This window comes from Phlebotomus papatasi, chromosome 3 (assembly GCF_024763615.1).
Source record: "Phlebotomus papatasi isolate M1 chromosome 3, Ppap_2.1, whole genome shotgun sequence".
NCBI lineage: Eukaryota > Metazoa > Arthropoda > Insecta > Diptera > Psychodidae > Phlebotomus > Phlebotomus papatasi.
In genome coordinates this window covers 82,103,492-82,116,057 of record NC_077224.1, presented here as the reverse complement: position 1 = coordinate 82,116,057, position 12,566 = coordinate 82,103,492, and the positions used below count along the sequence as shown (strand labels likewise).

Sequence of the window (12,566 nt, the reverse complement as noted above, 5' to 3'; positions counted from 1 at the left end):
AATAATTATTGAAATTTCTTGCTATTTATTTTTCAGAAATGTTATTTGTAACCTTAAAAGGTAGTTTGTCATATTTGTTACTCCTAAAATTATTTTTAGCACTTTTAAAATTGAATAAAAATATAGATATTGTTTAGTGTGCAATATCGGACACAAAGTTTCTCGAAGTCTCTTGTTCTATCGGAACTCTTCTAGAGATTTTCCTATAGCATCTTGGTCGTAAAAGCTACATTTTTTTGCATGACCTTTAGAAAATAAGAAAAAGTAAAGTTTCAGTAAATTAATTTTGAATTTGAGTAAGTGTCCGATATTGTCAGCTGTCCGAAATTTATCATATTTGCCTTAAGGGGGTATCCCGAATTAAAAGGTCAAAAGCGGCATATATTTTTTTTTTAATTTTTTTTAAAAAATAAATTGATAAACTATCTGAGAATATATTATAAAAAGAAGAAGACAATTTGAAATATTAAAAGCTTAGTGCTTTCTTTCTCCTTACAAAAATTGCGAATAATTTTTTGGCTTCCTTATTCAGGCTTCCCCCTTAACCTTTTAAGAAGTAATTGGACAGCAATGTCCCAAAACTAAAAATTTAGTCATCATGACTAAAAAATCGTCCACTCGTCCTTAAAGGATTGACAGTAAATTTTTGCAAGATTATCCTTAAATTTTAATTAAATGTCCTTGCGGATAGATTATTCCTGAACATATTTTTAAATAGTTTGAAAATTTAATTTCAGCACATCTTTTGCGAAATAATTTGCATTCAAACTAGGAATTTCAAAAGTTTTTGACGTTATAAAATTAAAGAATATTATGGCAGAATAATAATTAACCTTTAAATTTAAAGACCAATTAAAGTTTAAAATGTTCAATGTTGAATCTCAGAATTGAGGAAACTTTTATTATAAAATCAAAATTAATGAAAGTTTTCCAATAACTGTCATATTTCATGCTTTCTTAATTTTTCATTTTATCCTCTTTTCATTATTTTTCCATTCTATTACAATTTTCAGCGAATTTCTTGGAGGAAAAGGGGAAAAATTCTTTGTATTTTCAAACATCAAAGAACTCATTTACGAATTTTATTTGCGTAGCAAAAAATAAGAATTAAGAATGTACTTTTAAGGAACTTTACAGACGAATAAACAACTCAGTTATTCAAAATTTGAAATATTAAAATAATGAAATTGAATATACGACATTGGCTGATAAAGCAAGGTTGTACAGGAGGGATATTTGTTTTTTTTTTTTCAAAATAATGTCAGAACCCTAAAAAATATGTTTTAAACTTATCTATCAAAATGTGTTGCATTTATTGAAAGTACATTTATTAAAAAAAAAGAACATGATGGATAAAATTTGTAAAGCAATTAATTGAACAAATTCCTGAACAATGTTTTAATTAAAAGATCTGTTTTACTGATAAATTTTATCGATAAAATCTGAGTGTTGCAAGCTTTCCAAATTATTATCCTGCTATGATAAAAAGTTTTTTTTTAATGGAAAAATCACCCTGTGGAGATAAAAGTTGGGGGAAAAATGAAATCAAAGAAAAAAAAGGACAAAAACATTTTTCATCTAATGTCGAGTGGCGCCTCAAAAGTGCGTAAAGAAAAATTCCTCGTGACCCTTTTCTTGACAGGCCAAAGAGATACAGAAAATGAAATTGATTTTGATCTTCTCCAGAACGGCAACATTTTAAATCCCATCCCAGGGACTGATGAGGGTTGAAAGTTTATTTTTTTTTTGTCACACGGGCAATGGTCAAGTGTGTGTGAAAAGTGGGACATTGAATAGAAAGTGGATATATAAAAAAAGTGGAAAGTATTTGACTCACCTGTAAGGAATGTCACTCAAATTGCTCTGACTGTGGGAATGCGGCACTTTTCCGGAAGCATCTATAACAAAATAGGAAGAGGAAATGGGAGTGTGAGATACCCCATTGTAAGGCACTTCTTAAATCATGCAAACAACCATCCCTATTTAAATCACTTCTGTGATTAAACTCAATTTATATCATTATTTGCAATTTAACCTTTTACTCCGGATACAGCTAATTCATGAGCTGATCCCGATAGACTCCTATCGCTGCCACGTCTTCGACCCAAGCTGCTCTGTGGATTCGTCATGCCCGACCCCGAACCCTGAAAGTACATCAAACAGTGAAGCTCTCTGTTTCACTTGGGAATTTCCCAAGTGGCGGGAAAATCCAAGGGAGAGGCAATATGGCACAAAATATGTACACCACTCTAAGCACTCTATAAATACTTAATATTTTCAACTTTTCGGGAGTGTTATGCCCAATGCACAATAACTTTTGTTTGTAAACATGTTTTCAAAATTTCCTATGAGAGAGACAGAGATGACTAGATCTACATCTCATTCACTCTCATTGAAATGTCAAAAACATGTTTACTAAACAAAAATTATGGGCATTATGCCCAACGCACAATAACTTTTGTTTGTAAACATGCTTTCAAAATTTTCTATAGGAGTGAATGAGATAACTAGATCTAGATCTCACTCGCTCTCATTGAAATGTCAAAAACATGTTTACTTTTTGTTTTGTAAACATGATTTTTTAAACGATTTTATGAGAATGAAAGAAACCTACACAGTAAAAAATCGTGTAAAAAAAATAACGTGTAATTTCCAAATTACTACTAGAAAAATTGTAAATTTTGATTTTTACCACTATTAAAATGGTAAATTTTATGTAAAAAATAATTTGTGTAAAAATTTTCAGCGTGTAATTGAAACATGTAATTTTTACCACTATTCAAGTGGAACAGTGTCACTTAAATAGTGGTAAATATTCTGCAGCGTGTAAAATTTGGTGCGTGTACTCAAAAACGTGTAAAATCGCCATTAGAGTTTGACAGCTGCTGGAAGCATCCACCTCGGTGAGTATTTTCTTTAGTTTTTTCAGTTTTATAGCCTCTAATTTTGTGAAAAAGACTAAATCCCCCAAGAAAAAAGTGGAATACTACTGCTAGTGTGTATTTTTTAATGTTTTATATGAGTGATTGTGAAAAAATCTAGTGTTGAAATTTACGTGGTGTCACTTTGAGTTGCATTCTATCTGTGCATATTTTGCCTCGGAATCTTGTCCAAAGGGCAGTGGTGGCCCCCACAATAACCACCCCTTGTGATCATCAGTCCTTCAGTCCAATATTTAAGAAATACAGTGTGAAAATCTGCATATATTTGAACGGGTATTGAACTTGTTAAAACGTGTCATAATTCCACATTCTATTCCCGGAATAGACGATTTCCCTCAGTGTTTCTACCCCGTGGGGCCTCCTGTGCTCTTAAAGAGGCTTAAATCCATCGCTCAGTGACCCTCCCAAGGTCCAGTGAAAGTTTGATTGAAAAACTGATTATTCTTTTTCTACTTTACAGATCTGTCACCAAAATAACATCCTTCTTCTAAATCAACGAGGCAATTTGATGCTGGACGTGGAGGAATCTCTGGCGGCAATGCAAAAAAAAAACTTGAAAAAATGTGAAAAAAATTGCGAAGAAATAAAATTACACGCTAGAAATTACATGTTTTTTTTAAGTTTACACGTTCCCTTTTACAGTAATTTGCAGAATACACACGAAAAACATTACATGCTGGAAATTACACGCAAAAAGAAATTACACGCTGAAGATTACACGTTTTAAAAAATACACTTTTCCCAAAATTACCACTATAATAGAGATGTCAAAAATTACCTACTATTATAGTGGTACTTATTTTTTACTGTGTAGATCTATTCATCTCGTTCATTCTCATAGGTAATTTTGAAGACTTATTTAGAAACAAAATTTATTGTGCCTTGTACATTATATTCGCTACTGGAGACGAGCTCCATGAGAAGCCGTTGATTGAATTTGAAATTCCGTGCTGAAATTTGTAAGTCTTCTTTTACAAAAACTGAAATTCCACTTCATAATTCACCATAACATAAAAACTTTCTTGCATTATCATCATCGGTCGCAAAGACGCGCCATTTTAAGTTAAACTAATCGCTAGCGTTTCATTCGAATTATCATTCCATCACATTCTCGAGGATTCAAAGCATCCAAGGACAATTAAAGCTTGTTTGTCAGGCAAAGAGAAAATTTTCTCTTTCGCCGCGGATGTATAATCCTTTAGGGCAGAATCACAATTTTCATTGCGCAAGAATTGCAATGAAAATGCGTAAATTAACGAAGTAAGGTGAGGCTACGGCGAGCACTCTATTCTTTGATATGATTCTGTCCTTATTTGTTTATTCACTCACAGGTGCGTAAGGGTCCACTAGCCATCCAGAGTCTGGTAGCAATCGTATTGCAATATTTACACCATATCCATACTCATAGGTTCGTAGAGACCCCATAGGACCCAGCCTGGGAACATTTACTATCATAGCATTCATTGTCATACATTATCGTACATCAGGTTTGTCTCACGACCAGTTACAGTCGACAAAATGTTGGCCTGTATTTGCTACATAAAGAATGTGTAGAAAATGTCAGCTTTTGTCATTCTAAAAACCTTGCAGGAAAAGTCAACTTTTGAATTTGAATTTTTTGACAAATGTTCAAAAATTTTAAACTCCCATGCCAGTTCCATTGTGAAGCTTCTCATGTTGGAAAATTTTCAACTTCATGTGAAAAAAGGTGCTTTTATGAGAATAAGTACCATTTGGTTGACACTTTTTCGTGTAAAACCTTAAAAATAAAAATTGAGAACAGTTTTTCACGCTGTTTCCATCGGGTATAGCGAAATTCAACAAGTTTTGTTCTAACACTTGCATGCCAGTGAGTTGTGAGCTGAACGAATTCCCATAAAAAAACAGTTTTCATTTCACAGTGAAGGTGTTTTTAGATGAAACCGTTGTCTTTGGATCTAAATAGTCCCGTAAAGACTTAGTTTTCTTTATAGTATCCTTTATGGCGCTGCGATCGCTTTTTCTGCAGGCACATTTTTTACCCCTTCCCTTTAAGGATATTTTCGAATATAAATTAAAGTGAGTTGCTTTGGCAACCACTTTAATTTTTTTTAAATCGTTAAAATTTGTAGAAATTGACATTATTGGACTCATTCTGTATTGCATCAGCTTATAAGCTACATTTTTTCAATTTTAATTTCCAAGGTAGTTCCATTGAAATTTCGCAGAGTTTTTAGAGTGTAGAACCTCTTACCATAAAATAAGTTACACTAAAGAAATTCTTAAAAAAATTCGAGGAACACTGTCTAAAATTTTTTCGAAATTCCAATTTGGTCAGTAAAAAACTAAAAAGTGTTCATAAATCTCTTTAATTCGAAATGAAAATGCGGAGATATTCTATAGCTTTTTCGATATTTCTTTTTAAATAATATCTCAATATTCTCATAAATTTACAATTTATAATTTTCATTTAATTTATTTCCTGGACAAATTTAATTTCATTTTGACTGAACGTTTCTACCAAAGTACTGATCAACATGCTACAGACTACAGCTAAAAGCTGCACATAATTTTTGCAACAGGATTATCATTAGGAGGGCGTAGGGCAGTAAACATGACGTGTGGACTTAAAAAATTTAAAATAAAGATTTAAAATAAAGAGAGTCAGAAAATAAATTAAAGTTTATCGTTATTTTCAAAATTTTTAAATGTTGGAATTACTTTTGTCTTGATTTGAAAAATCTTTAAAAAATTGCAACTATCTCAAAATGGTGGACCCTCTAAAAAAAAGTAATAGCTTAAATTTAAATTCGTATTAAAACACTTTTCTTTAAGTAGGGTCGGAGGAACGTCTGTTCGACAGGGAACCCCTATTGACACTTTTGTCAAAATGTTGAAAATTATTTAATGTATCTAGTAAAATATAAGTAATATAACGTTTTTTCTGTAATATACCTTTTACTATAAACAGAGATGTTCAAATTTCGTATCCCAATTGGTACAGAGTAGGGTGTCGATAGGTGCTGACACGAGTTCTTAAAATGTCAATAGACGTTCCTTTCACCCTATAGTGTACACCACTTTAGGCCATAATATCCTCCCCTTGGAATGATCTCAAATGTCTCTTACCTGAGTCAGAAGGCCAGTATTTGGTGCAGTAGCTGTGGAAGCCTTCTTCTTGGCCACACCACCAAAGCCAAAGAAGCGCTTCTTGTGCGACGGTTGGATACCGCTGGCAAGAAGGGATTTGTAGTGTTCGGATCGTATGAAGCGTGGGTAGCAATCTTTCTTGAGGAGTAGTGCATAGATGTGTTCAGCGGCTGCATCAAAGGTGAATCTCGAGGGATGCTTCAGGCCCTGCTGCACCTTTTCCATTGTTTTACTGTCTATATTAATCTCACACGGTGCCCCAGGCTCGAGAAATTCCCTGAAATCGATGCCAAGAAAATTCATTGGATGAATTTTACTCCAAAAACATCCTGATGAGAGTTTTCATAAGTCCCTGAGGATGTGACATAAAAATGACTCTCCTGCTTTTTAGAACTAATATATATAAATTATTTCAGAGATAGCTCCAAATGCACTGCATTTAAATGCTGAAATGCATGTTTAATGATATTTTCCTGGGATTTAGAGGATTCTACAGATGCATAAAGCAAATAACATTCAACATTAAATTTGCTGTGCCTTTCACAAAAGAAGCAAATGACTCTTTTCGGGTTTATCTTTAGGTGATATTGCTTGGGGATAGATTTGACTCTTCAAAGAGATTTTATATTAATTTTACATGAAATTCTTCGTAATTACAGCTTCCGTTTCTCGAGGAAAATTCCAATCACAAACACAATATTCGCAGAAAATCAATTTTTGCATCTCTTTGATTTTACCCATCGCTTTGCAATAGAATATTTCATCAATTTGAATATCTCTGCTCAAATATTTTAAATCTTTTATATCAATATTTCAAAACAATCAACTTCTGTTTGATAAACTGTGAAGTTTTGTTTATTAAAAATGTTCATTTAGTTCTTATTTATCGAAATTAACCTTATTCTTCAACTTAACTTCTTAAAAATTTGCAATATTTCCTCTATGGATTAACTTGATTCTTTTAGATTTTTTAGTTCCTTCACTGAGAAAAAAGGGGGTATTGTTCAAGATGAACATGCACGTTCATACGTGCAAATACGTGCAAATACGTTTCAAATTAGGATTTTTTAATCTTTGAGGGATATTAATTGGTTTTAATTCATATCAGAGTACTTTTGAAAAGTTAAATCGCGAGGATATTCATCATAAGTTATCACATCCTAAAAAGGATACGAATAATTCAACACAGTTGAACAGTTTTGGCTTCACCAAGGCTTTACAAGGGTTTTCGTTACCCCTACTTTTTATGTCAATGATTTATCCTTAAAGGATTTAAGGACTACTACACTATTTTTAAGTAATATACGGATTTTAGTTTTGGCTAATTCGAGTCATTTCACGAAGTATACAAAATAAGCCTTACTTTAACGGCAAATAATTAAAGAACTTAGATTATTAAACGATCCTAAACTTTTACCATCCTATTTTCTATATCCTTAACTCTATCTGATATCAATTTTCTACCATTCTAACAAGTAGTTTCTATGATATTAGAGATTGAAAATTGTCAAATTCTTATTGAAATTAGGTAATTATGCTTTGTGCCAATGACACCCGTTCATTCACTTCTTGATGATTCTTTTTTGAAAACGAATCGTGCGATTTTTTCTCATTTTTGGATATGTTTTAGAAGATACGTAGGCAAATTTTTTGTTCTTATACGAAAAATATCGTTGAATTACTCTTAAGTAACGGCTTTTTACGATTTAAGGTTAAAACGTCTAAAAAAGTTCCAATTTCAAGATTTTCTTCGGCTTTTCTTGTCCAAGAAGCAAAACAGCTGCCTTATAGAACCAAGTATTAGACAGGTCTTTTAATGCACTTTTAAAAGACTTAAAGTGAGAATTTTGTGTTGAAATTTCTGTAGAAGATCTTATAATCCTTAAGAGTGCGCCACTTTACTTTATAGTAATCTCAGTGATGGAACCAAGAGCATTATAAGCAAATCAAAAGAATTTTGGTTCTATAACGCCTTACTAAGGTAATTCTACAAGACTATATTAAGAAAAAATTGCTTCTTGGTGGTCTAATTATACATTTACAAACATTTAAGTTTTGCAAATTGCACATTTTTCGCTAAGGCGACCTGTTGTAGCGAAACGGTCCAATTAACTATTGTTAAAAACACTAAATATAAAACATAGGGGAGATTAGGGCAAAATTTGGCAAAACGGAAATTTTATTTTTTCATAAGCTATCAGAGAATTTGAATGATTTCTTTTAAAAATATTCTTATAAGAAATTTACCGCTCTACCGTTTGCTGGAGTTCACTTTCCTCTATCTCGAAAGGAAATGTGCTTTCCGAGCCTTATTCCAATAGATAATTTTGCGGAAATTCTCAAAACTTCTGGGGCAAATTTTGTAAGTCGTGGGGTATTTTTTGACATTTTCTTCCGTTTTATTACGAGCTCTCGTCAATGAGAGAAATATCTAATTGAGATATGTTTGACAAATTTGCCCTAGTCTCCCCTATAGCAAAAAATTCAAGCACCTTGGTGGTTTCTTTGTCTTCACTGAGAGAAATCCGAAAAAGTTAAAATAACATTCCGGAATTGTTTATTTTACCCTGCAGTATTGATCCAAAATCAGTGTAAACATTACCCTTTTTAGGTGTATTGGGGATTAAAGTTACCCTTTTCTATGTTAATTTTAACCTTAAAAAGGTGTAAAATTAACATTAAAAAATGTTGATATATTTTTACACCTAAAAAGTGTTAAAGTTATGAGGAAAATAAGTTAATCGCACCCTCTTTTTTCCCAGTGTTTGAAATAAAAAATATTCGTGAGATACAGCCAATTTTTACCTTCCTATTAAGGCTGCCCCCTTAGCTTTGAGTTAATTTAAGATGTCTTAGGGACAAATAACTTAGCTTAGGGGTAAGTGGGGCTACATTGATGTATGATTTTTTCGTATATTTCTAAAGGAGCTATAGTAACTGAGTTCTTTTTACATTGGAGACAATTTTCAGGCTTCGCACATGCTCTGGCATGAAACGTTTCTTATTTTCCCATATTCCTTTACTTCCTCTGCAAATGGATCAGGATTTTTTTCATATGCATTCTATAGGGAAATTCTGTAACTGTATGATAATGTCATATGACAAATTAAAAAAAAAAATAAGAAAAATTCGGGAAAAATCATATTCATATCAGTTACTAACTACTTTATAGAGCTCCTTGTAATGGCCATTCGATGCTCACTGGCCTTTAATGTTGTCCTGTTCCTGACTTTATCACAAAAATTTGTCATGACATTATCATATCGTTATAGAATACTCCTACTGGGATAGAATGTAAGTATACCGAGTACAATTACTGAGTGAGAGAAATCCGAAAAAGTTAAAATAACATTCTGAATATGTTTATTTTACCCTGCAGTATTGATCCGTAATCGGTGTAAATATTACCCTTTTTAGGTGTATTAGGTGTTAAAGGTATCCTTTTTATGTTAATTTTACCCTTAATAAGGTGTAAAATTAACATTAAAAAATGTTGATATATTTTTACACCTAAAAAGTGTTAAAGATATGAGGAAAAAATGTAAATCGTACTCTCTTTTTTTCTCAGTGATGTTATCAAAACCACAAGGTTTCTGTTTTAAGAAATTGGATTATCTACTCACTCGTATATTTCCTTAACTTTGCGCGCAATCTGAGAATGTGCAGAACGTCGGAGATCATTGACGGCCAGCCAGAAACGAATATTTTCATGGGAGTACTCCTTCTTGAGATAAGATGTGAATTCAATGAGACCAGTGGGATCAGACACGAGTTCCTCAATGGAAATACTCCAGCGCTTAACGCGCTTCTCCGTGGGCACATCAACGAGAGTATTGTTGAGTTGCCAGAAAGTTGTGTCTTCCGATACCCAGGGATTTGAAGGCAGTGCCGGTTGCATAAGTGGATCATATTCTGCAAAGATCTCGTGATACTGCACGAGACTCTCACAGGCCTGGGACATCTTCATTCGTGTGCGTCCCAAAGAAGCCGACAGGAAGTCCACTTCTCGTTGCCAGTCGTCGGCACTGCGACGCCGAGGACGTCCCTGCCGATCACGAGATGGCACTGGACATGGTTCCAGTGGTGTGAACTGTCCAGGAGGCGGTCGATGGACACGCCAATAAGCTCTTTCCTGTGAATCCCCTACAATCTTGTCGCCCTTCTTCCGTTCTTTGGCTAGTTTCACTTGCTCCTCAGCCTGCATCTTGATAATGTCCCACTTTCCCTTGAGATTCTTGTGCAAACTACTCAGTGCTTCACTCTCATAGTCCTCCAGGCCATGACGTTGCTTATTGCGCATGGATCTCTTCTCGAGGTAAATGGCATACTCGACATTATCGGGTGCTTTGTGCTGCCATGGCCAGTAGTAGGGTGTTTGGAAGCGATAGAGCGACGAGTCATCCTTCACCACCAGCGTCTTGCTGTCATTTACGGGGAAGAAGTATCCATGGAGGCACAATTGATTGGCAATATTTAGTGCTTCGGATTCCTCAATGCCCAGACGTTCCATCAACCATTCAACCAGATCGTAGCCCATGAAGGCAGATGGTATGGATGTTAGGAAGAGTTTCTGACTGCGTACAGGAACACCATTTTCGACATCCTGCATCTCCCTGACCAGACCTTCCATCTGCAATGATGAAAAAGAGAGAATTTTCCTTTAAAAAGAAAAGCCTTTTAACAAATTTCGGCATAAGTACAAAAGGTCTGACTATCTTTCACCTGTTCTCCCTCCCCCAACATAAAGCACTTTGTCTAGTGCTTCGCATTTCCCGAGAGGGAGATAAGACAGGCAGTATTATCTGTGAATATTTTTCACCGCAAATTCCCCTGTATTCTATTTTTTTTTCTGCTCCCAACATTAATCCACCTGAGGGAAACCCTTTTTTGGCTTTTTTTTTCGCAATCCTTCAACAAATTATATAGAGAGCTCTCTGCTGAAGAGACAGAGGCAGCAAAATGTGATAAAATGCTCCTGAAATCCCTTTTATTTCTCATGTCATGTGCTTTCTTTTTTCCCACCAGCATTTTTATGACTTTTCATTTATTGTCACGGTTGTTTTATTATCTTCCCCATTGTCTCTCATGTGCTTATTTTTGTTTTCCTTATGGGACTCACTGAAGGAAGATTTTGTGGTTGCTGAAAAGTCTATCATCACATTTGGTTTTCCACGTGTTTTTCATCTTTGGACATCGTTTTCTTGGCTTATGGGATAGGCAATGCTACTCTGTTGAATGTTGAGACACATCTGCCTTTTGGGCTATTGATTTATGTCGGATTGTAAAAAAAAATCGAAAAGGTTACATTGCAAAATTGGAGCATATTGGTTAGGTGACCTGTTATCGGATATTGGCATTACCGGAAAAAATGAAAGGTATCAGAAATAATCCTCTAAAAAAATCTGTTGACCGTACGGCCGGTAATAAAATAATTGAGCCTGAGCATCTGCCCCACTTTCCGCTATGTGTACCTTTTAGAATAAATAAAATCTCAACCAGATATCCAACCGCATAAAAATGTTACGAAGTATTATAAAGTTGTTGATATTCGAAACACCAAATTTCCGATTTTATTTATTCGCTTTTGATCATTCAATCGTAAATAAAAGATTTTGCTATATTCTTTAAATTCGTAAGATATAAATTCGTTAGACTAAGCCCGTTCTTATGATTCGTCGCTTCCATCAGCAAATGTCGGGAGTATAATGCCCAACGCACAATAACTTTTGTTTGTAAACATGTTTCCAAAATTCTCTATGAGAGCGAGGGAAGTGACTCTGTTCCATTTACCCTCATGGAAATGTCCGGTGGCAGCTAAAATCCCGAAAGCCAAAATCCCGGAAGCCAAAATTCCGAATTTTCGAAATCCTGAAAGGGATGAAATTATATTGAGGAAAATGTTTAGAATAATTTCCTAAGACACAGAAGATTTCCCTTTACCTCCAGCAAGCGCTAGTACAATCGTGGGAGTAGCTGTGACACTTTCAAGAATTGGCAATTTTGGCTTTCGGAATTTTGGCGTTCAGGATTTTGGCCGGGACCCGGAAATGTCAAAAGCATGTTTACAAAACAAAAGTTATTGTGCGTTTTGCATAAGAGAACAATACGACGACATGTTTCCTTTATTAAGAAATTTAGGTTTAACCGTAATTTTAGGCAATAATGGCTCCGGCACACCTTTTAGATCAGGAAAATTTCACAAAGCCAAAATTAACATACTTTCTCACAAATTCTGCACATGTCTATCCCTCTCTACACTCTTCTTTTTTTGAACATCACACCATCAATCAATCAAAAAATTTTTCATACGTCTGGTGTGATGCTCAACATAAGAAGAAGAATGCAAGAGAGTGAGATAGACATATTTAAAGTTTTCCAGAAAAAAAGGAACAGGAATTTTGATTTCATAATATTTCTCTAATCTAAAAAGTGTGCCAGAACCATAATGGTTCCAGCACAGCTTTTACATAAGGAAATTTTAATGAATTCGAAATT

General features: G+C 34.2%; 2 protein-coding genes across 3 annotated transcripts in view; one reads left to right on the top strand and one right to left on the bottom strand.

Moving 5' to 3' along the window:
• Positions 1–12,566, bottom strand: part of LOC129806029 (regulator of G-protein signaling 9) — a 136,980-nt gene that overhangs the window by 23,663 nt on the left and 100,751 nt on the right. For both annotated transcript variants that reach the window (XM_055854334.1, XM_055854335.1), the window contains exons 5-8: positions 9,695–10,701; positions 6,051–6,348; positions 2,036–2,144; positions 1,838–1,898 (exon numbers count right to left, since the gene is read on the bottom strand). In XM_055854334.1, the coding sequence (XP_055710309.1) occupies positions 1,838–1,898; positions 2,036–2,144; positions 6,051–6,348; positions 9,695–10,701 (1,475 nt within the window). The remainder of the gene's footprint in view (positions 1–1,837; positions 1,899–2,035; positions 2,145–6,050; positions 6,349–9,694; positions 10,702–12,566) is intronic.
• Positions 1–12,566, top strand: part of LOC129806037 (cytosol aminopeptidase-like) — a 489,987-nt gene that overhangs the window by 387,556 nt on the left and 89,865 nt on the right. The gene's annotated exons all lie outside the window — the stretch shown is intronic.